The 23353-nt window shown below is 42.6% G+C and overlaps 1 protein-coding gene across 9 annotated transcripts in view; it reads left to right on the top strand.

Moving 5' to 3' along the window:
* EXOC6B (exocyst complex component 6B) overlaps positions 1 to 23353 on the top strand; it is a 920925-nt gene that overhangs the window by 359046 nt on the left and 538526 nt on the right. For all 9 annotated transcript variants that reach the window (XR_004540231.1, XM_033953524.1, XM_033953543.1 and 6 more), the window contains one exon: positions 14219 to 14386. Coding sequence is in view for 8 of the 9 variants with exons in the window: in XM_033953524.1 (XP_033809415.1) it covers positions 14219 to 14386 (168 nt within the window). In the remaining variant the exon portion in view is untranslated. The remainder of the gene's footprint in view (positions 1 to 14218; positions 14387 to 23353) is intronic.

The raw sequence follows: 23353 nt of genomic DNA, 5'->3' as shown, positions 1-23353 counted from the left end.
ATCCCCAGGACCGGATGGACTCCATCTGAGGGTAATCAGGGAACTGAAAGGGGCTATAGCTGAACTGCTTCAACTAATAGCCAATCTGTCGATCAAATCGTGAAGGATTCTGGAAGACTGGAAAGTGGCGAATGTTACATCGATCTTCAAAAAGTTCGAGGGGAGATCCGGAAAACTACAAACTGGTGAGTTTGACCTTGGTACTGGGAAAGATGGTAGAGGCGCTGATAAAGGACCGCATCACTGATCACCTTGACGGACACCATCTGATGAGGACCAGCCAGCACTGCTTCAGCAAAGGAAGATCTTGCTTGATGAACTTGCACTTCTTCGAGGGAGTAAACAGACAGATAGACAAGGGTGACCCGGTCGACATCGTAAATCTAGATTTTCAGAAGGTGTTCGACAAGGTTCCGCTTGAACGACTACTTCGAAAAATTGTGAGCCATGGAATTGAGGGTGAAATACTCACGTGGATTAAAAACTGGCTGGTGGATAAGAAACAGAGAGTGGGGGTAAATGGACAATACTTGGACTGGAAAAGCGTCACGAGTGGAGTGCCGCAGGATTTGGTGCTTGGACCCATGCTCTTCAATATATTTATAAACGATTTGGAAATTGGTACGAGTGAAAATAATCTGGTAACATACTCATTTGGTAACAAATTACAGGCAAAATCATCATTTTGATGTTTTGGACTCTCCCCCACCAAGAAAGATGTAATGGATTCCAATGCTGACACATTTCTTTTACTTTCAACAATAAGGATTTTTCATTTACTGTCATTGTGTCCTCCAATTATTTATGAATCATTATACCCAAATATTTTATTCCCTCTTCCTTCTAAAGCAGGGGTGTCAAAGTCGATCCTCGAGGGCCGCAATCCAGTCGGGTTTTCAAGATTTCCCCAATGAATATGCATGAGATCTATATGCATTCACTGCTTTCAATGCATATTCATTGGGGAAATTCTGAAAACCCGACTGGATTGCGGCCCTCGAGGACCGACTTCGACACCTGTGTTCTAAAGGAATGGGAATGGATCAAATAAACCTTTTACACAATGTACATTCAATGGAAGAACCTCTGATTTACTCCAATTTATATTGTATTGGGAAAATTTTCCAAAACAATCAATCAATTCCAGTAAATGAGGGATGGTTGATTCAGGATTTTTCAAATGAAGCAGTATATCATCTGCATAAGCTGAAACTTTATAATCTTGACCTGCATATGGAATACTCTGTATCTCCTTTGCCTGCTGAATGGCCAACAACAAGGGTTCCCAAACAATATAAAAAAGCAAAGGAGATAAGGGACATCCTTGTCTAACTCCTCTCTTTAAAATTAAACGTTCTGAGAATGTATTATTAATATATAATCTAGTTGAGGGGGAACTATACAAGGTTTGAATCATTTGAATAAATCTGGAACCTATCCCAAACCAATCCATTGTTTGGTACATAAAAGTCCATTCTACACGATCAAAGGCCTTCTCTGCATCTAAGGAAACAGAGAAAACTGGATCATCCATTGTTTTTGCTAAATTAAGCATATGAAGTGCCAAACTGGTGTTATTTGCAGAATGTCTTTGAGCTACAAAACCTGTTTGGTGCATTCCAGTTATATAAGGGAGAGCCTTAGCCTACCTTAGAGCCAATAGTTTAGCCAGAATTTTTCCATCCACATTAATTAAAGAAATAGGCCTGTAGTTTGAAACCAACATGGGATCTCTGTTTGGCTTTGGTAAAATAATTGGTAAAGCTTCTGCCATAATACCTGATAACTGACCTTTCGTCAGTTGTAATTGATATAATGTAAAAAGATGAGGTAACAGTATAGTTTGAAAAGATTTGAAAAACTCCACTGTGAATCCATCACTACCCAGAGCGGACCCAGCTCTGAGAGACTTCAATGCTGACTGGAACTCTTTAAATGATATAAGTGCCTCAAGTTTTTCTTTTTTATGCTCTGGAATTTTTGGCTCATTAATTAAATTTAAAAATTCTCTTCCTTCATTTTCTTTATTTGAATATAGCTCAGAAGAATATAAAGTTTTATAATAATCCAGAAATTGATTTAAAACATCTGCAATGTGGGTATAAGTTTTACCTTTTTTATCTTTACCCTTCTTTTTTGTGCTTTAAGGTAATTAGCCAATACTCTTCCCGCTTTATTCGAGTTTCCATAATACACTGCTTGCTGACAAAACAAATCTTTCCTAGCCAATTGTGAGCAAATCTCATTATATTTATATTTAGCCTTCAACAAGCGCATTCAAAGTATCTTGTTCCCATTTCAAAACCAATTGCGATTCTAAAGCAAAATAATTTGTGACAAATTGGAGAACTCTAAGGGCTCCTTTTACAAAGGCGCGATAGCAGTTTAACGCGTGTAATACCGCGCACTAAACCGCCGGCTGCGCTAGCCACTACCGGTTCCTCTTGAGCAGGCGGTAGTTTTTAGGCTAGTGTGGGGGTTAGCGCATGATGAAAAGTCGCATGCGCTGAAGCTACTACCATGGCTTTGTAAAAGGAGCCCTAAGTATTTTCCTAACATGCGCTGCATATGATATAATCTGCCCTCTTACAGTTGCCTTGAAAGCATCCCATATATTTTCCAAAGAGATCTCCTCCGAGGTATTAAATTGAAAATACTCATTCATTTTTATTTGAATTTCCTCAAGAAAGTTTGAGTCCGCAAACAGGTCTATTAGAATCTTCTTCAGTAAACTGATATTCTAATCAAATTCCAGCATGATCCGACAAAATGATTGGATCCATGTTGGCTTTTGTAACCTGCTGAATTAAATGATCTGAAACAAGAAATAATAAATTCTTGAAAATGATTGATGAACTTGAGAACAAAATGTAAATTCTCGAGCATTAAAATGAAAAATCCGCCATATATCCTTTAATCCACATGTATGTATAAGATTATCCAGACCTAATGATTTTAATTGTCTACTCGGTTGTTCATACATTATTGGTTCAATGACAGCATTAAAGTCTCCAGCTACAATTAAATTAGTCGTAGCCAGTGACAGAATTATTTGTTGGAGTTTTTTTTAAAAGAAATCCACCTGATTAGTATTAGGTACGTAAATATTTGTAAGAATTAGGGTATCTTTTCCTGAAGTCATATTAACATAGAGCCCCAAAATTATCAAATTTAGCAGAGATCTTCTTATTAATCAGGATTGCCACACCTGCTTTTATTCCTGTTTGCTGGTGCAAAAAAACAATGTTTTATCCAACCCCCTTCTAATTTGGCCGCCTCGATTGCTGATAGATGGGTCTCTTAAATTAAATAAATATCTGCTTGTTGCTTTTTCAGAAAATTAAGAATATTTTTCCTCTTGATGGGATGATTAAGCCCATTGACGTTCAAAGAATATAATTTTAAAGCCTTTCTATTTGATAATACATATTAAAGAATGGAACCCTAATTTCCATTTATTCCAGTTTAAAAATAGTATTTTCACACACATCCAGGACCCTACTCTAAGATTCCCCCCCACTCCCTCCCTTAACCCATCCCAGCATATAACATGAAAGCTTGTATGCAAACAAATAGACCGGTAATTACTGTCTTCCTCCAAGCACCCTAAATTCATCCCCAAATTAACCCTCCATGTATCAATTAACATTAATAAAGTCAAATTTAAACCCCATAAAAGTTTACCATACATTAAATTATTAAAAGCAAGTTATCACCTCATCTATGTATTCAGTTAAACATACAGTATACATTATACATCATATCTTGTCCTGAGCTACTTTACTCTGTAATAATAAATAATTCATTTAGACGTTCTAATAATTAATACAAACCCCAAGACCTAAAACCATTAGGAATCTCTCCCAGCAGAATTATCTATTAATATTACCAGGACTATACCCAAATATACTTTATCATGCATAGTTAAATTCATAAGAACTGCAATATTCATTCAATGATAATAAAATAATTAATAAAACAAATATTTAATCCATTAAGAAAAGATATATAATCATAAGCAATAACCAGGTGGTAATTAACTAGTAAGAAGAGCTCCCAAATTCATTTCCTTATTAATCATATAACATTAATAATAATCTAAATCCATCTCAATAGGTGGCATTAAGTGTCTCCACACTCATGGTATCTGGAAAAGTGCTATGTAAGAAATGTTGAACGTGTCGCCCACTAACTATTACATCGCTTTACACCTGAAGCATATTATATTTGGCTTGTTAAGTACAATTAAATACCCAATAAAACCTGTCCCAAAGTAACTTGGAAAATGTTTGTGTAATCCAAGTTGGTTTAAATATCAGCACATATAAATTAATTCTAATTTTCAAAATAAAGGTGCAGCTTGCTCTTAGATTGTGAAACCCAGAACATTGAGCCCCATCTTGTCAAGAGCATTCAGAAAAAAGTTTCAAACAAAATGATGGAAAATGGCCTCAGGTCACCTAACTAGGGGGCCAGTATTTATATCAGGTTACATCAACGTAACTCCAAAACCCTAAAATTAGAATTAGGAATCCATTCTAAGCACAGTTCTATAAAGGGAACATACTCTGTACAGTATTAGCTTAGTGTCAGTTTTATTTATGCTCAATTTGAGTGCCATTATCAAATCCATACCTTTTATCTTAAAACTTTGCTTGCATCTACACAGGGATAAGTATATAAGGACAATTCACATTTTCACTCGGTTATAAAATTTATCCTTTGCATCTGGTATCCAATCTCAGATTCATTGTGTACTTGGGTAAAATGTCCTATTAATTTTCACATCCAGAATATTTTAGGAAGTGAATCTATACTTATGAAACACAGATTTCAAAGAATATCTTAGAGCACTGCCAGATAAATATTGACCCCACATCTTAACACCAGCTATGCAGAATGTCATTGCTCTGGTGTCTGCATAGTAACCTTGCTTCCTTGAGGTTAATACATTTTTATTTTCAGATCATAAAGATCTGCCTGCTTCATAGTTCTCATTGTAATATAGGCACTTGTCCTTCTTACATATTGAGTACCACTTCTTACATGTTGAGTACCACAGTCTTCATAGAATAACTGTATACTGTTTTGTCATAAATGTTTGATAGTGGTCAATTTTTCAATTCTGATATCTTATTGAACCCCAATTTCAAAAATCCCTTCTTCAGAAGAGCAGCCAAGGTAATTAAGGGGATAGAATGCCTCTTGTATGAGGAAACACTAAAGAGATTAGGGTTCTTCAGATTGGAAAATAGACAGCTGAGGAGAGATAGTAGTCTGAGTAGTATAGAATGGATAAAAGTGAATTTATTTTTTACTTAATCAGAAATTACAAAGACTAGGGGACACTCAGTAAGTTTACAGGGAAATACTTTTAAAACCAGTAGGAGGAAATATATTTTCATTCAGATAATAGTTAAGCTCTGGAAGCCAGAGGATGCGGTAATAGCAGTTAATGTTTAGATTTTTTTTTTTGTATTTACATTGTAACCCCTTACATGAACAAGGTTGGAGACCACTGATCTAAGCCATAAAACCTCAGTGTAGTTAATAATTTAGTGACCAGCTACACACCCTGTATATTGAAACATAGTAGATGACAGCAGATAAAGATCTGTACAGTCCAACCACTCTGCCCAACAAGATTAATTCATATCATATGGCATTATATTACATATACATAATTAATCTTGATCAATTCTTGCTGTTTTCAGGAGGCATAGACAGTTGAAGTCTACTCCCTGCATTGGCCTTATTTCCCAATTACTGCAGTTATCTAAGTTTGTTTTGATTCTATTCTCTTTTCATATAGGTTCCCCTCCACTATCACCACTAGGTCTGCATTCGCAGACCTTACGTATAATTTCTTTCCAGTATCATTAGATTGGAAAAAAATAAAAAATAGGTGGTTAGGGATTACTGTATTTAGAAAGTAATAGAGCATGGAATATTGCATTCAATTCTGGGATCTTTATCTCAAGAAAGATATAATGGCACTAGAAAAGGTTCAAAGAAGAGCAACCAAGATGATAAAAGGGATGGAACTCCTCTTGTATAAGGAAAGACTGAATAGGGCTCTTCAGCTTGGAAAAGAGACTGAGAGGAGATAAAGTGAAGTCTACAAAATCCTGAGTGGAGTAGAACGGATATAAGTGGATCGATTTTTCACTCTGTCAAAAATTACAAAGACTAAGGGACACTCGATGAAGTTACAGGGAAATACTTTTGAAACCAATAGGAAGAAATAATTTTCACTCAGAGAATAGTTAAGCTCTGGAATGCATTGCTAGAAGTAGTGATTAGAGCGGATAGCTTAGCTGGTTTTAAGAAAGGTTTGAACAATTTCCTGGAGGAAAAGTCCATACCGTGTTTCCCCCATTATAGGACCTCCTCCTTTAGTAAGACACCCCCCTTTTTTTCCCCACCTGGGAAATATAAGGCCCCCCCCCCGAAAATAAGGCACTATTTGGCAAGCACCCCCACAGCCTCCCGACCACCCCCATCATGTAGAAGCTCCTACCGGTGTCCTGCTGCTTCCTCTTGGCGGTCCCGACACGATCGGGGCAAGAGGGAGCTCAAGCCCTCTTGCCCCAGCCAACCGCGGCACCCCCGACACGATCGGGACAAGAGGGAGCCCAAGCCCTCTTGCCCCCCCGACTCCCCGACACTATCGGGGCAAAAGGGAGCCCAAGCCCTCTTGCCCCGCCGACTCCCCAACTCCCCGACAATATCGGGCCAGGAGGGAGCCCAAGTCCTCCTGGCCCTGGCGACCCCTCCCCCCCCGCTAGTTGTTCGGGCCAGGAGGGAGCCCAAACCCTCTTGGCCACGGCGACCCCCTACCCCCATCCCGTACTACATTACGGGCAGGAGGGATCCCAGGCCCTCCTGCCCTCGACGCAAACCCCCCTCCCTCCAACGACCGCCCCCCCCAAGAACCTCCGACCGCCCCCCCAGCCGACCCGCGACCCCCATGGCCGACCCCCACGACACCCCCACCCCCCTTCCCCGTACCTTTCTGTAGTTGGCCGGACAGACGGGAACCAAACCCGCCTGTCCGACAGGCAGCCAACGACGGAATGAGGCCGGATTGGCCCATCCGTCCCAAAGCTCCGCCTACTGGTGGGGCCTAAGGCGCCTGGGCCATTCAGAATAGGCCCGGGAGCCTTAGGTCCCGCCTGGGGGCGGGGCCTGAGGCACATGGGCCCAACCCGACCATGTGCCCAAGGCCCCACCCCCAGGAGGGACCTAAGGCTCCCGGGCCTATTCTGATTGGCCCAGGCGCCTTAGGCCTCACCAGTAGGCGAGCTTTGGGACGGATGGGCCAATCCGGCCTCATTCCGTCGTTGGCTGCCTGCCGGACAGGCGGGTTTGGCTCCCGTCTGTCCGGCCAACTACAGAAAGGTACGGGGAAGGGGGGTGGGGGTGTCGTGGGGGTCGGCCAGGGGGGTCGCGGGTCGGCGGGGGGGGCGGTCGGAGGTTCTTGGGGGGGGCGGTCATTGGGGGGAGGGGGGTTTGCGTTGAGGGCAGGAGGGCCTGGGATCCCTCCTGCCCGTAATGTAGTGCGGGGTGGGGGTAGGGGGTCACCATGGCCAGGAGGGTTTGGGCTCCCTCCTGGCCTGAACAACTAGCGGGGGGGGGAGGGGTCGCCAGGGCCAGGAGGACTTGGGCTCCCTCCTGGCCCGAACAACTAGCGGGGGGGGGAGGGGTCGCCAGGGCCAGGAGGACTTGGGCTCCCTCCTGGCCCGATATTGTCGGGGAGTTGGGGAGTCGGCGGGGCAAGAGGGCTTGGGCTCCCTTTTGCCCCGATCATGTCGGGGAGTCGCAAGAGGGCTTGAGCTCCCTCTTGCCCCGATCATGTCGGGGGTGCCGCGGTTGGTTGGGGCAAGAGCGCTTGAGCTCCCTCTTGCCCCGATCGTGTCGGGGGTGCCGCGGTTGGCTGGGGCAAGAGGGCTTGAGCTCCCTCTTGCCCCGATTGTGTCAGGGAGTCGGGGGGGCAAGTGGGCTTGAGCTCCCTCTTGCCCCGATCGTGTCGGGGAGTCGGGACCGCCAAGAGGTAGCAGCAGGACACCGGTATAAGTTTGTACATGATGGGGGGGGGTCGGGAAGCTGTGGGGGTGCGAGCGGTCCTTCAGGGTGGGGGTGCGGGTGCGGGTGGGAGTGCGTGCGAGCGGTCCTTCGGGGTGGGGGTGCGAGCGGTCCTGCGGGGGGGGTGAATCGGACGTCGGGGGGGCATCAGGCTTTCAGGGTGGGGACAGGACTTCAAGGGGGAGAGGCGAGTCGGGGCAGGCGAAAGGAGAGTCGGACGGTGACGGGAGAGTCGGGCAGCATGCGCGGTATACGGGTGTGCGCGGTATATAAAAATTTCTGTACATAAATTTGTGTTTTTCGCGCGCTATACCCGTGTGCGCGTTTTACACGGGTGCGCGTTATCTACGTGAAAATACGGTACTTGTAGTGATACCGTACATAGTGATGCTGCCATCTAGTGTTTTAAAAGCAAACTGCAAATCTGTATCTGATCTGTACGGTATGTGGAGGATGCTGTTTTCTAACAGATTTGAAAGCTGATTTCAAGTTCAAACTTTACAAGTGTACATTTACCGTGTTACAGACACATTTCCAAAAACGTTAGCTTGCCATGTAAAAGGTAAATAAAAATTGGCATGCAAATCCTTTAAACCAGATTGTTAACTGTAAAATCAAAAATCTGGTTTAAAGGATTTGCATGCCAATTTTTATTTACCTTTTACATGGCAAGCTAACGTTTTTCTCTCCATACTGTTAAGATGGTAACCGCCCATCCCCCTGATTCTCTTGTGCCATTTTGATTCCCCCCTCTGATGCCCTCTGTATCATTTTAAAAGATCACCCCCCCCCCCCACCCTGGATACCCTAGTACCATTTTTTATTCTTTTACCCTTAGGCATGGCCACAAAAAGAAAAAGCTACTCTGTGGAGTACAAGAGGAGAATCGTGGAAGATTCTTGGGGCCAAAATCTTGCTGCTTTCTGCAAAGAAAAAATGTTGAATATACGATTGCTCCGCAAGTGGCGAGCAGAGTATGGTAAACTAGTTGAACAAGTGGAAAAGAGAAATTCTAACAAACGCAAGTGTGGATCAGGTCGGAAACCAATATTTTCTGAGCTGGAAGATCTGATCTGTGAATGGGTTGTTGACAGGAGAACAAAGGCTTTGGTTGTGAATAGGGCTCATATTCAAGAATTCGCCCTTGCAATGGCGCCACAGTTTAACATAGCCTCTGAAAATTTCAAAGCATCACAACACTGGCTGGATAATTTCCTTCAGAGTAGTGAATTGTCTTTAAGAAAATCCACGACATTGTTTAGGCTGGAAGATGCTCAAGTGATTAAGCGAGCACTTGCATTCAAGTCCTTTATCGAATGAGATTGACTTCTCTAAATACAAGCTTTCCAACATGATTGCTATGGATGAAACTGCAGTGTTTATGGGCCAATCATCTCAAACAACAATTGAACAGCGGGGTACCTCCTCAGTGTACATTCCCTCCACTGCTTATGAAAGTGCACGTGTGACCTGTATTTTGGCAATTCGTCTGGATGGCACTAAAGTCCTACCTCTAATAATTTCTAAGGGCAAGAAGGAAAAGATTGAACGTGTTTCAGGAATTTTTGTCCTTGAAACTGAAAAAGCCTGGGCCACACAAGCTGTTATAAGAAAGTGGGTAGATTTAATGCTGCCACTTGTTATGCGAGGAGGTCAAAGAGGTCTGCTAGTCTGGGATGCAGCTAGCACTCACCGTGCTAAAGATATGAAGTCATTTCTTCATGAAAGAAAAATAGATCAAATAATGATTCCTGCGGGAATGACGGCCTATCTCCAGACCCTTGATATTGCAATCAACAAGCCATTCAAGGACAATCTGCGCATGGAAATTAATGACTACATTGAAAATAGAATGGAAAGAAATCAGCGTGGAAACTTTGTGAAACCTAAACTGCAAGAGGTTGTGACTTGGGTGAAGAATTCATGGGATAAAATCACTGACAGTTGCATTGAACATGCATTACGAGCAGGCTACCTTGATAAGAAGTACTCATTTGAGGACACTGCTATTGCTAAACATGAGAGATTTGGTCCACTGATTGTGAAAGAAATGGAGTCCCAAGTAATTGACCTGGAACCTCAGGGTGTGAGTTATTATGATGATGTTCCAGAAGATGATGACTTGATTGTCATTGATTAAATGTGTAAATGTATCATACTGTAAACTGTTATACAGTAAATGTTTTTCTGGTTTGTGATACAGCTTTTCTGGTTTGTGATGACCTGTACCATATACAGGTAATAAATGTCTTTTTTTCAGCAATAAATGTGTACTGTATTCTTCTTCATGGAAAAATAAGACATCCCCCTGAAAATAAGACCTTGTGCATATTTTGGACCATATGAGACCTTGAGGCTTGATTGTTCTATCCTAGAAAAAAGTAGAGAGAAGGGTACCAAAGGCTATAAAATGTTCCATTTGTAAAGAAAGGGTTGATAGGTGAGGGCTTTTCAGCTTGGAGAGAAAACTGAGAAAGGATATAATAGAAGTCTGTAAAGTAATGAGGGGTATAGAACAAGCAAAGAGGAGATAGTTATTTACCCATTCATTTAAAAGCAGCACTAGGGGAACATTCCATAAAACTAGCTGGTAGTATATTTAAAATAAATTAAGGAAAATATGTTTTTTTATTTTCGGTCAATGCGTAGTTGAGCTGTGGAATTTGATGCTGAAGGATGTGGTGAATGCCAGTAGTACAGCTGAGTTTTAAAATCCTTGGAATAACTTCTTGAGTATAGGTCAATTAATAATTAGCTAATTATTCTTGAGAGATGCAACCTCTCACTGCTGAGAGTGAAAAGCAAGAAATGGATCTGCTTTCAAGCAACTTGGATTGGCCATTCTGTGAAACAGGATAGTGACTTGATAGAACTTTGGTCTAACCCAGTATACCATTTAAAAATATTTTTATATTTCAAATTAAGGTGCGGATGACTCCCTCTATGTGAAGCTTTGAAATCACATAGCGGTAGCATGAAATTCCTCATATTAGTAGCTAGAAGCAAAAGAAAAAACATACACAGTAACTAAGATTGTTGACAAATTTATTGCTTTGGTTTCAGCTAGAGAAAATAGTTTCTGGCTACTTTTTAAATATTTGTTGTTAAATTTCTTGGGGCTGAATCAAATAAGCTTTTATTTGCTGTTTATCTATCTGCATATGTTCCACTGATGGGACTTCAAATGGCACCCTAAAGGAATTGAATATTGAAGCATCTCTTCAAGTTCAAACATATGGTATGTGTTATCTGCTCCTGTTTATGGGGCAACCCCACCCCCATTCTCAGTGATTACCACCAGATTGTATGCACTGAAGAAGAAAATGTTGCTTTGACCTCTTGAACTTCTCAGTCGGTCTCATTCAGCATTTATTCTACCTCCCATCACTTTCCAGAGCAATGTAGCTCTGTAAGTGTGGTTGCCTAAAGGTATGTATTGAGTACTTTCATCACATCTTTGTTTAAAGCTTCGTCCCATTTGATACATCTTGAATTTAACAGGGTTGTAGTATATTAAGACCAAATGTCAGTAGCAGGCTAACCTGTTGACCTCATAATGGTAGTGTCTGCTGGTATATATGAGAGCAGGGCTTGAGTGCTCATTCTGGCTTCTGCTACCTTGTGTGGGATGATTGGGAGGTAGGAACCTTACATATTTGGAGGAGGAAAAGAAGGTGAAAAAGTTATGCAAACATTACTCAAAGTGTGTAAATCGACACATGAGTAGTTCTATAAAGAATCACCTAGATTTAGGTGACATGAACACACATAAATGATGGTATCTAGCCATCTACATATGTAAGAAGACTCGTAAATGCATAAATGACCATTTTCTGTCAATGCACTATTTTGTAAGTATGTGCCAAAATTCAGTGCTGCTTAGGACATGTATGTAGGCAGAGTATGAGTAGAGCATGAGTGTGGCGCACATTTGCACAAGCTCATGGTTGGTTTAAGTACTCATGCCTAAAATATAGGCATGAACACTTAACCAATTATTTGATCTGCTATGCTAGTAGCCTATAAATAGAACAGTCTTCTTTGAGGATCTTTTCTAATTCTTCCCAAAAAAGCCCATTGTTTAGGGTGAAACTGATTGCCCAATCATTTTTCTTTTTCCTTTCTTTATTCTTTATTTTATTAAGCTTTTTTGTATTACAAAGTAGGATAAATACACTGTATGATAGAGCTTGGGATAAAGATTTTTTTTTCTACACTGGATTTCTTATTTTGATGACAGGAATATACATTTTCATCACGTTTCATTTTAATAATACTTTATTTATAGACCACTAAAGCCGCGAAGTTCTAAGCGTTTTACAATAAGAGGCATAGTGCGTTTACTGGGATTTACATTGTATGAAATATTACATTGGAAAGATGGAGGATTACAAAGTGATATAAGGAAAGATGGAGAGTTAACAATGGAAGAAAGAAGTCATTAAGTCACAGGTTGTTGAATTAGCCTCCTCATTAGCCAAGTGATATACTGAAATATTGGCTATACTGTATTGAGGAATATTATATCTTTGAAATATAAAGACATTGTCTGTGGAACTAAGCTCTGATGGGCCAATGCTTAGAACCTAACGCCGGCAGTAGAGGTGATTAGTGCTGGAATGAGTGGGAGAAAGTGTTGGATCTTTAGAGCGGAGAGGAGGGTAGTAGAAAAGAGGGAGGAGGAGTCAGTGGGTTTAAAGAGTGAGTGGTGTAGTGTTAAGGGGAACAGTGGCTTTGGAAGAGATTGGGGAAGGTTAATATCAGTGGGAGGGGGAGTGTGGGAGTCATAGAAGTAGAAAGAGAGAGGGAAATCAGGAAGAAACTTGGTAGTGAGCTAGTCTAGAGAGCAGAGAAGTCACACACAAGGGTAGTATATCAGTGTCATAAAGAGGCAGCGAGGTTGAGATGATGGGTAAAAGATTTTCTGCTCGTACCTAAGTATATAGTCCTTTTTAATCACCTTGCCATGTGATCCTTGAAGGTGGAGGAGGAGAACCAGTTCAGGTAGGCAAGGGGTTTCTTGCTGGGCCAGCAGGGGTGCCTCACAGTAGAGACAACTTAAGATGATATAAATAGGTAAGATATACATATATTTAACTCATGTATTGTAACACCTTTACTGAAGCTCATGCAAACTGCTCTGAATTGACTCCCCAGTCATTAGAAGCGTTATAGAAGCTTCCAATAAACATAAATACTAATACACTCATCCTGTTTTGTCAAATGTTTGCTATTCCAAAGAACTTCTGTCATAGATACATTCATGTTTAAGACGTGGCTTGAATAAGCAGTTTAACATTCAAGTTAAGTCACCCTTCCTATTGTGGGACATTTGGCAAATAACCAGCATATCATCTACACCAGGGGATGCAGTGTTTTCCTCTGCTGACCCTGGGTGTTTACTGTCTTGCCGGCTCCCTCCTCTGTCTTGCTGCAGCGTTTGCGCATTTGTGCGGCCCCCAGAAACATTTTTTTCGGCCAATGCGGCCCAGGGAAGCCAAAAGGTTGGACACCCCTGATCTACACAATAGTAAAATCTGATGCTTTCCTAATTCAGTGTTTGGGTATAGATATGATGATGATCAGTGCAAGGACTGTGAGCCAATGGCGGCTTTTGAAGACTGGGGCAGGTCCTGTCAATGCCATGGGCACTTCTCTAACCCATTTCCTTTAAGCATTTCCCCAACCCTTTGCCTGCCTACAAAGGCAGAAGCAGCACAAGGAGGAAGATAGAAATGTTGGGTCTGGTGACGTGGATGAAGAGGGATAAATGTTGGACCTGGTGGGTGGGGAGAAGAAGAAAGAAAGATGCAGACCTGATGGAGGGAGGGGAACGTTGAAAGAAAGAGAGATAGATGATGAGGTTGGATATCATTGGCACATGCATGGCAAGATATTTGAAAGCTCTTCAGCCCTTTTGGCCCCAATACAACCCCAACTTAGATTACTGAAGACCACAGGTCTAGTAACCTAGATCAGTGGGCACATTGTTGCTTAATTTCAAATATCTCTGAAAAAAAGAGGCAAAAAGAGGCAACAATAAATAAGGTAAATGAGTTTCTTAAAAAATGATGGAAAATGGTATAGCTTTTAAACTAGAATCTGATATTGGATTTTTGTTTGTTTGTTTTAGGCTCAGCTACAGAGGAACCTGGATAGCATTGTATCTCAGAATCCTAAAATGATCATTGGGAAAAAAGCCAAGAAAGAAGGTGTGAGCCCAGAAATCAATGGCATGAGTCCCATGTCTGAACAGGATTCTGGGATCCTAGATGTTGAAGATGAAGAGGATGAGGAAGAGGTAATTATAGCTTATAAGAATGGTTGAAACTGATCTTGTACTATACACACCCTATAGTATTAATCTATGTAACTAGGGTCCGTATTCACAAAACTTACTATGCCCTAAACAGTGGTCACTAAACTGGTTCCAGCTGGTTTAGCGTGCCAGTATTTTACTGGCCGATTATCAGACCAGCTCACTGTGGTCTTTTCCAAACTTCTTAGCAGTCTCTGTCTCTATCATGCAAATATAATATAACAAGGTCATTAATATTAGAATAGTACGGTAGTACAATGGGCTCATTAATATTTAAAGGAACACTCTGGGCGATTCTCTACCATCACCGGGTGATTCGCTAACCTTCGTCTGAGCTGTCGTAGCCTTTCTTTCCGGTCAGTGCCTGATCCCCTGTCCCACCTTAGACTCCTCCTATGGGAGAGGCCTTATGTGCTTGGGCCAATCAGTGCCTTAGATCCCTCCCTGGTGCATCCCAGGATGTACCGGGAAGGGGAAGGCCCCCCATTTTGAAGAGGCGGGCCTGCCGACTGGAGGGAGTAGGCATCCCTCCAGCCGGGCTTCATCGTAAAGGTAAGGGATGGGGGTGGGAGACCCTGGAGGGGAGGAAGTAGGCATCTCTCCTGCCAAGAGTGTCGGGGAGGAAATCTTGTCATATTGTCAGGGGGCGGAGGGGGACCCCAGCGGTGGAAGGGAATGGGCATCCTTCCTGCCAGGGTTGTTGGGGGATAGGGATGTACATTTGAATTCTATGAGCATTGGAGCTGATACCGCTGCAGCTAGTGCTAAAAAATGCACTACAGTTTTGTAAAAGGGGGTAAGTGAGAAAAAATTTAAGACTTTGGGCCTCTTCTATTAAACTGCGCTAGCAGCTTTCTTGCGCAAGGAGCCACGCTGAATGGCCCGCGTTACTCCCGACATTCATAATGTTCCTATGAGCGTCGGGAGTGATAAGGCCCGATTATGGCCGTACACACTCTGTCATTTGACAAGCAGATGCATCCGGGGACAATATCTAAGAGAAAACAGACACCTATTATCTCTCAAACATGTCCACTTTATTGAATATTCTGTACCTCCTTTTAAATCATTTTACATGGGTAAGGGTCGTCAACATATGACGTAAATGCAAACCATATGTGGACACAGATCACATGCAACTTTAAAAGAAATAACAAATCCTTTACTTATCTAAGACCAAAGTCTAGAGGTGCTTTAGCCAGCAGAATCTTATCTAAATTTTCTTACACATACAGCTAAGAAAACAATTAGATTCACTTTACAACAGAATAAGAAAACACATCTCTCAAATATACAATGGCCTTGTAGTATATCAGCAGGAGAAGGCAAACAATCTGGATTTACAACTTCAAACACAACTTAAGGAAAACTACATAATAGAATAACCTTATAATATTTCGGCAAAAGAAGGCAAACAATATCTGGATTAAACATAGCATAAGAACACACATCTTTTCAAACATAGATGTCCTTGCATTATTACAGAGAAGGAAAAACAAACAGGGCCTGGTTTTCTTACAGCTTCAAAACACATTCTATGGAAAACTACAAGACGTGTCCCTTCAATCCTCTCTTACGTCATGTAAATGACGTCATAAATGTACAGCATGAGCTTGGAGGGAGAGATATTCCAAATATGTCTCTCGAGGAGGGGTTTTAGGAGCTGTAATACGAATAACACAGCGCATGAGCAGTCGAAAAATTACATAAGAGACAAGAATGCAGATAATAATAGAGATTATAACAATAAGAAGGTCTTTTACCCAGCCCTGCATCCAACTAAAATACTGGTCCCAAGGATGAGATAAACCAGAGTTACGTTTGAGCTCAGCAGAGAGGTCTGCTAATTTCTGAATGGCCATAGTAACTTTTCCTGTAGGACCTGTATTATCAGGAATAAATGTACAACACAATAAAGTACTGGGAAGAATTTTACAAACACCCCCCTTCTCAGCTAAAATCATATCTAGGGCCATACGATTTTGAAAAGCCATCTGAGAAGTGGGGCCTAACTGATCAGCAATACCTTGCAAGGCATCTCTAGAGTAATTCACAAAGCGTTGCTGATTATAATAAATGTAATTAATCCAATCAACATTCTTATTGATAGTAATAAGGGGAATAAGGGATTCAAACCCAGCCTTAACCTGGTCTCGGGCCTTGAATTCATCTGGGTCCCCTCTTGGGACCCCTATAGCATCTATATATACATGTGGATCAAAACTACCAAGGAGATCACGTCTATGTCGAGACAGAGGAGAGGAAGAAAGTGAATAGGAAGGGTGCCCTTCAGAAAGGATATGCAGAGGCATAATAACCTTAGCTAAAGCACACTGGCCTATCCACTGGCTGGGTAGCTTAACAAGAAAGCCTAAAGTCTCCACAGAGCCAGTAAATATCACCTAGGGTAAAAATCTGATGCTGTAACAATGGGGCATACCTATAATCCAAGACAGAACAATAACCTCGGGGAAAGTTGCCCACAAAACTACCCTGTGTCAAATTAGAAACATGACATGTGTAATTACCCTTATAGATAGTAACGGCTATGTCAAGCTTTTTCTGTCCTGGCAGCAAAGGGTATTTAGAACGCCACAGCGCACAAAGGGGATCGGTAAACTTAGAGGAGATATTGGTAAATAACCCAAAAAAGCATGGTTGGATACCAGGAGGGAGGTCCAGAGGTACGGTTCCTAGATGGGGTCTAGCTTGAGCACATATGTAACAATTACTCTTATTATGTTGATCAGCAGTGAATTCCATCCATTCTAACCAAAGGTTACGTTCTGAAAACCCTACCTCAACAGCCATAGTATCTTCAAAAGTGGGATTGGCAATAGCCATCATGTCAGTAAGTTTATTGAATGTAGGGGCCAGTGGGTTAGTATTTTTGGGGCCCCCACAAAATGGCGGGAGAGGATGAGTGGAGGTAGTTAGATCCCGTAAGAAAAACTGATGGGTCGGATAGCTAGACCCACCCTTAAACCATATGCCCATAACGTACATACCTTCATCAGTAGGTCTAGGGTTGTCAATAGTAAGAGAAAGCTTAATAATTTGTTCAGGAGCCCTTCTCCTATAACAGTTTCCAATCTTACGAAGGGTCATACGAGTAAGCAGATATTTACCATTTTGATCCACTTTTTTTAGAGCACTTTCTGGTCTATAAGCCCAGTCAGTGCCAGTATTCCACCCTACCGCTCCCCAGGATGCACACTTATCCCCCCAACGCGAGTCAGTAACACATATATATATATCTTTAGTTTTAGGAATCTCTGAGGACCAATGGCATAGCCTTGGGATATCAATTGATGAGCAGTCCATAATGTCACAATACTCAAAGGAGAAGGTGGCAACATGCACACTACTGGAATTATACCAAAAGGTAGTATACTGTCTATCTTTCTGAATTCCAATTGAAGGACAGCCTTTGCGAGGGAGTAGTCCAGCTTGACGTCTTAGTCGCAAAGAGGTGCCGGGGGTGCTGTTTGCAGATGAGTACATTGTTGGAGTGTCATTTACAGATGGGTATGGGCAGAAAGTGTCGTGAACCCAGGACACATCATCCCTGTAGACACAGTTAGAAATGATCCATACAGGAAAGAAAACTAGCAGCAGCGCTGCCAGGAGGAGAAAGATAAAGTTGGTGGAATGCTGTGATGAGATCATCATGTTGTTCCTCTGAAGGGGGTGAAATCTGCGCAGAGACGGCTTGCTTCTCGGGTTTTAGGTTAACCCTCTTCAAGCGACTTGCGTGGATCCAAACAGGAGACTCCTCAGTGAGTACAGCGGTCCTGGTCACAGCGATCACAGTAGTGGGAGGGCCAAAGGGGAAATCCATCTGCTTCCGATCCTTGAAAAGCTTCTGGATGATGACTTCATCACCAGGCTGGAAGGAATGGGTAGGAGTCTGTGGAGAGAAAGGAGAAGTGCAAGACACGTTTCTTTCAACATGCCCTAATGTTTCAATGAGCTTCCGAACATATTCTTCTTGTATCAAAGGAAGATCACTACTCTCAACTATGGAGGGTCTGTCTACCCATGGGGCGGGGAAAGGTCGTCCCATGAGAATCTCAAAGGGAGAGTAGCCAGTGGTGCAGTGAGGCTGCATCCTGATTTCAGCTAAAACAATAGGGAGGAATTTTTTCCAATTCACAAACGTGCCAGCTGTGGCTTTCCTGATTTTGTCTTTAATAGTCCTATTCATGCGTTCGACAATACCAGAACTCTGTGGGTGATATGGAAGATGAAATTTCCACTCAATACGGAGTGCGGTAGCTAAAGCTTTGCATACTCTGGCAGTGAAAGCAGGACCATTATCTGAATTGATGTGTGTGGGACATCCCCACCTAGGGATGATTTCACAAAGTAAAATGTTCACCACAGTCTGAGCAGTTTCATTTGTAGTGGGAAAGACTTCAGGCCATCGGGAAAACATGTCAACAATAACAAGAGCATAATCCTGGCGGGTCCCAGTGGCATGAGGAATATGAGTAAAATCAATCTGTAAGTGTGAAAAAGGAGAAGTGGGGTAAGTAAGATGCTGGTGTGGTGCTTTATGGGGTATGTTGGGATTAGCACGGAGACAAGATAGACATCGAGCTATATATGTCTGTATCAGGGAGCGAAGATCAAGAATGAAAAAATCACTGGCAAGGAGCTGGAGTGTCGAGCGAGCACTACGATGACTAATGCCATGATATTGAGCAATGAATAAGGGGGAACTAGCGGCTGGTATACAGGGTTTCCCCTCTTTGCACCAAAGTCCGTCCGAAGGGCGGCTTTGGGCACCGGCTATTTGCCAGGCATCAAGTTCAGAGGGGGTAACAAAGGATTGAAGCTGGGAAAAAAGAGAAGAAGGGGGAAAAGCAAGAGGAGAAAGAAGAGGAAGGAGAACAGAGGAAGGAGGGGGGTCCAAAGCAGCTTGTTTAGCAATGCGGTCAGCCAGAGCATTACCTCTGGCAACTTCAGTCTGAAGGCCAGTGTGTGCACGACAATGAAGAATAGCAACTGCAGCAGGCAGGAGTAAAGCAGAGAGAAGATCCGAAACAAGGGAAGAATGAGAAATAGGCTTACCATCAGCGGCCACAAAGCCGCGACGCTGCCAGATAACACCATGGTCGTGTACAACACCAAAGGCATATTTAGAGTCGGTATAAATATTAACACGTTTACCAGAGAAAAGGTGACAGGCGCGAGTAAGAGCAATGAGTTCAGCAGCCTGTGCCGAAGGATAGGGGAGGGAAAAGGCCTCATGGATGATATCAGGGAGTTCAACCACAGCATATCCTGTGTGGAAGGTGTTGTCACTAGGACGTGAGCAAGAACCATCAACAAAAATGGAGGAAGCATCGGGGAGAGGGGTAGAGGACAAATCAGGGCGAGGGGAAGTGTCTTGATATATCAGAGAGACACAGGAATGATCAGGAGGAAGCGCATCCTGTTCACCCTTAAGACCCAAAAGACCATTTAAAAGTAGAGCGGGGCCGTATGTCGGGGCAGAATATCTGATGGTGAGATTGGGATTAGAAAGGAGGATGACCTCGTAACCACTAAGGCGCTGAGCTGACATATGCTGGGTATGAATATTGCGAAGGAGGGCTTGGACATCGTGAGAAGTATGAAGGGTAGTGGGGTGACTAAGGGTTAGAGGAGTAGCCATCTCTACAACAATAGCACATGCAGCTAGGGCCCTTAAACAGACGGGCATGCCTTGAACTTGAACAGGGGTAACTTTAGATAAAAAGGCAACAGGGCGTAACTTACCGCCATGATCCTGAGCCAGGACGCCCGCCATAGTCTTACAATTGTCACGAGCAAAGAGATGAAACATTTGGTCATAATCAGGAAGACCCAAGCCGGGGCTAGAAACCAAAGCACATTTCAAATGTCCAAAAGCGTCCAACATTTCTTTAGTCCATCTGATAAGATCAGTCATTTCAGTACCTAGGGTCTGTCTCAAAATCTGGTCATAGAAGGAACAATGAGGGATCCATTGGCGGCAGTAACCAATCATACCAAGAAAAGTAAGCATGTCTTTTTGAGTAGCTGGGCGAGGCAAACCCAGAACAGCAGCAATGCGAGAAGTGCTAATTTTCCTCTGACCATGAGACAGGACAAAACCCAGGTATTCCACTTCGGATTTACACCATTGTAGTTTCTTTCGTGACACCTTGTGACCACACACAGACAACCATTGTAAAAGGTGCAAACTATCAGCCTGACAGGTCTCCTGAGTTATGGAACACAAAAGAAGGTCATCCACATATTGAATGAGGATAGAACCATGGGGGGCAGTCCATGGCTGTAAAGTAGCCCGCAGGACAATGGAGAAAACCACAGGGGAATCAACATAGCCCTGGGGCATTCTACACCAGGTATACTGCTGTTGCTTAAAAGTGAATGCAAAAAGGGGCTGGGTGTCCTCGTCAACAGGAACAGAAAAAAAAGCATTCTTCAAATCAATGACTGAAAAAATATGAGCTGCAGGTGGAATGGAGGAGAGTAGAGAAGGGACATCCGGGACAATGGGTGCAATGGGAATCACCAAAGCATTAACAGCCCTAAGGTCTTGAACAAAACGGGGGGTGCCATCAGCTTTGACAACAGGATTGATGGGCGTATTGTAGGAAGAGATGGTGGTTTTAAAAATACCAGAGGAAAGAAATGAAGCAATTAGTGAAATCATGACTTTCTCCTTCTCTTGGGAGATCGGGTACTGCTTAATGAAAACAGGAATGAGTGATTTCAGAGAAGCACGATAGGGGGTACATGAAATAGAGCCTACATCAGTGTCAGTAGAAGCCCAGACCGGAGAGTCTGGGGGAAGGGGCAAAAGTGTGTCAGTGCAAGTAGAAAGGTAAAGGGTGGACGGAGGGCGAATGGGAATAACGGAGGAAAAGACATGCAAACCTCCTGTATCATCTGTAGTGAGCTCAATGAGGAGAGGAAAAAAAAGATCTCGACCAAGAAGGCTGACAGGGCAATGGGGAATAATAAGAAAGGAGTGCTGAAAAAGAGTAAAGCCTGTATCAGGATGAGCTACAGACAGGGGTGTGGTACGATAGGATTTAGTCAAAACCCCATTAATTCCCATAGAAGGTTCAGCATTCATGCGTGGGCCCCGATAGTAATCCTCACTGATGGTGCTACAAGTGGCACCCGAATCTACAAGAAAAGGCACTGGACTCCCTTGTACAATAAGAGATATCATAGGAGAATCCTTAGCAAAGGCAGAGACCAAAGTGAATGCTGGGGTGTAAACCTCCGGGCCCCTTCATTGGGGAGTAGGGGGGCTGTGCCAAGAGATAGAAAACGAGGAGAAGTGGCAGATGGTCTCACAGTAGAGGGAGGGGTAGGCACCACCGGTGGGACGGGCTGAACTGGTAATGCGGGGGGTCTGGGATGAGGGCATTGATTAAGCCAGTGACTAAGTTCCCCACAATTAAAACATCCAGTACTTCTGGATGGATTATTACCACCTCGACCGGAGACTGGAGCCCTCCCCCTGCGGAACCCGCGACCCCTTCTTCCACGAGAAGTAGTCAGGCACGGTCCCCAGGTGGATAGCTGGCCCTGATGCAGGATTTCCCGAGGTTTAGAGATCTCAAAACAACCTGCTGCCTCTTTTTCCATTAATTTATTTTGAAATTCAGTACGAGAACTAGTGGGCCATTCTGAAATCATTTGTTTGACCAGAATTTGCAAGGGAGAACGGAGGTTAGAAAGGAAAGTCTGAATAAGTAGGGACTCGAACTATGAAGTCCTTCAGTCCAACTAGCCATATTATCTATCCAAGGATCAATAAGATAATATCCAGTGTCACATACACGGGCAACATAAGCCTTACAAGTCTCAGCTTTCTTAGGGGGGGGGGAACCTTACTACCGTTCTGACCCATTACAAAAACAATATAGCAATGCAGGAATCCCGCTTATCTTACCTTATAAGCGAGATACAGAACAGTAATATACAATATAGTCTTATACTCTATAAAATCTTATCTCTAAGCAATAGAAAAGAAAACGATAGAAGAGAGAAAGCACATACAAAAAGTGTTAACCCCACAAACGACAGAGTGCGCAGGCGGCTCTATAAGTAATATTGTTCTTCCCAAAAGAACAATAGGAGTTTTTTTTTATTGTTATAAACTCCGCTATAGACTTCCCAAAAATCTATATTTAACAAATAAAGGGTGGGAACAGGGCACCTAATACCCGTGAGTATTAAAGAACAGAATTCAAAATTCAGAAATACTCACAAAATACCGGTGATATCAACGTCCCTCCCGGAGGAGCCCCCACTGATAAGGCCCAATTATGGCCGTACACACTCTGTCATTTGACAAGCAGATGCATCCGGGGACAATATCTAAGAGAAAACAGACACCTATTATCTTTCAAACATGTCCACTTTATTGAATATTCTGTACCTCCTTTTAAATCATTTTACATGGGTAAGGGTCGTCAACATATGACGTAAATGCAAACCATTTGTGGACACAGATCACATGCAACTTTAAAAGAAATAACAAATCCTTTACTTATCTAAGACCAAAGTCTAGAGGTGCTTTAGCCAGCAGAATCTTATCTAAATTTTCTTACACATACAGCTAAGAAAACAATTAGATTCACTTTACAACAGAATAAGAAAACACATCTCTCAAATATACAATGGCCTTGTAGTATATCAGCAGGAGAAGGCAAACAATCTGGATTTACAACTTCAAACACAACTTAAGGAAAACTACATAATAGAATAATCTTATAATATTTCGGCAAAAGAAGGCAAACAATATCTGGATTAAACATAGCATAAGAACACACATCTTTTCAAACATAGATGTCCTTGCATTATTACAGAAGGAAAAACAAACAGGGCCTGGTTTTCTTACAGCTTCAAAACACATTCTATGGAAAACTACAAGACGTGTCCCTTCAGGGAACAGCA

This window comes from Geotrypetes seraphini, chromosome 1 (assembly GCF_902459505.1).
Source record: "Geotrypetes seraphini chromosome 1, aGeoSer1.1, whole genome shotgun sequence".
Taxonomy (NCBI): Eukaryota; Metazoa; Chordata; class Amphibia; order Gymnophiona; family Dermophiidae; genus Geotrypetes; species Geotrypetes seraphini.
Note: the sequence above shows the minus strand (reverse complement) of the source record. Positions and strands in the feature narration are given on the sequence as shown.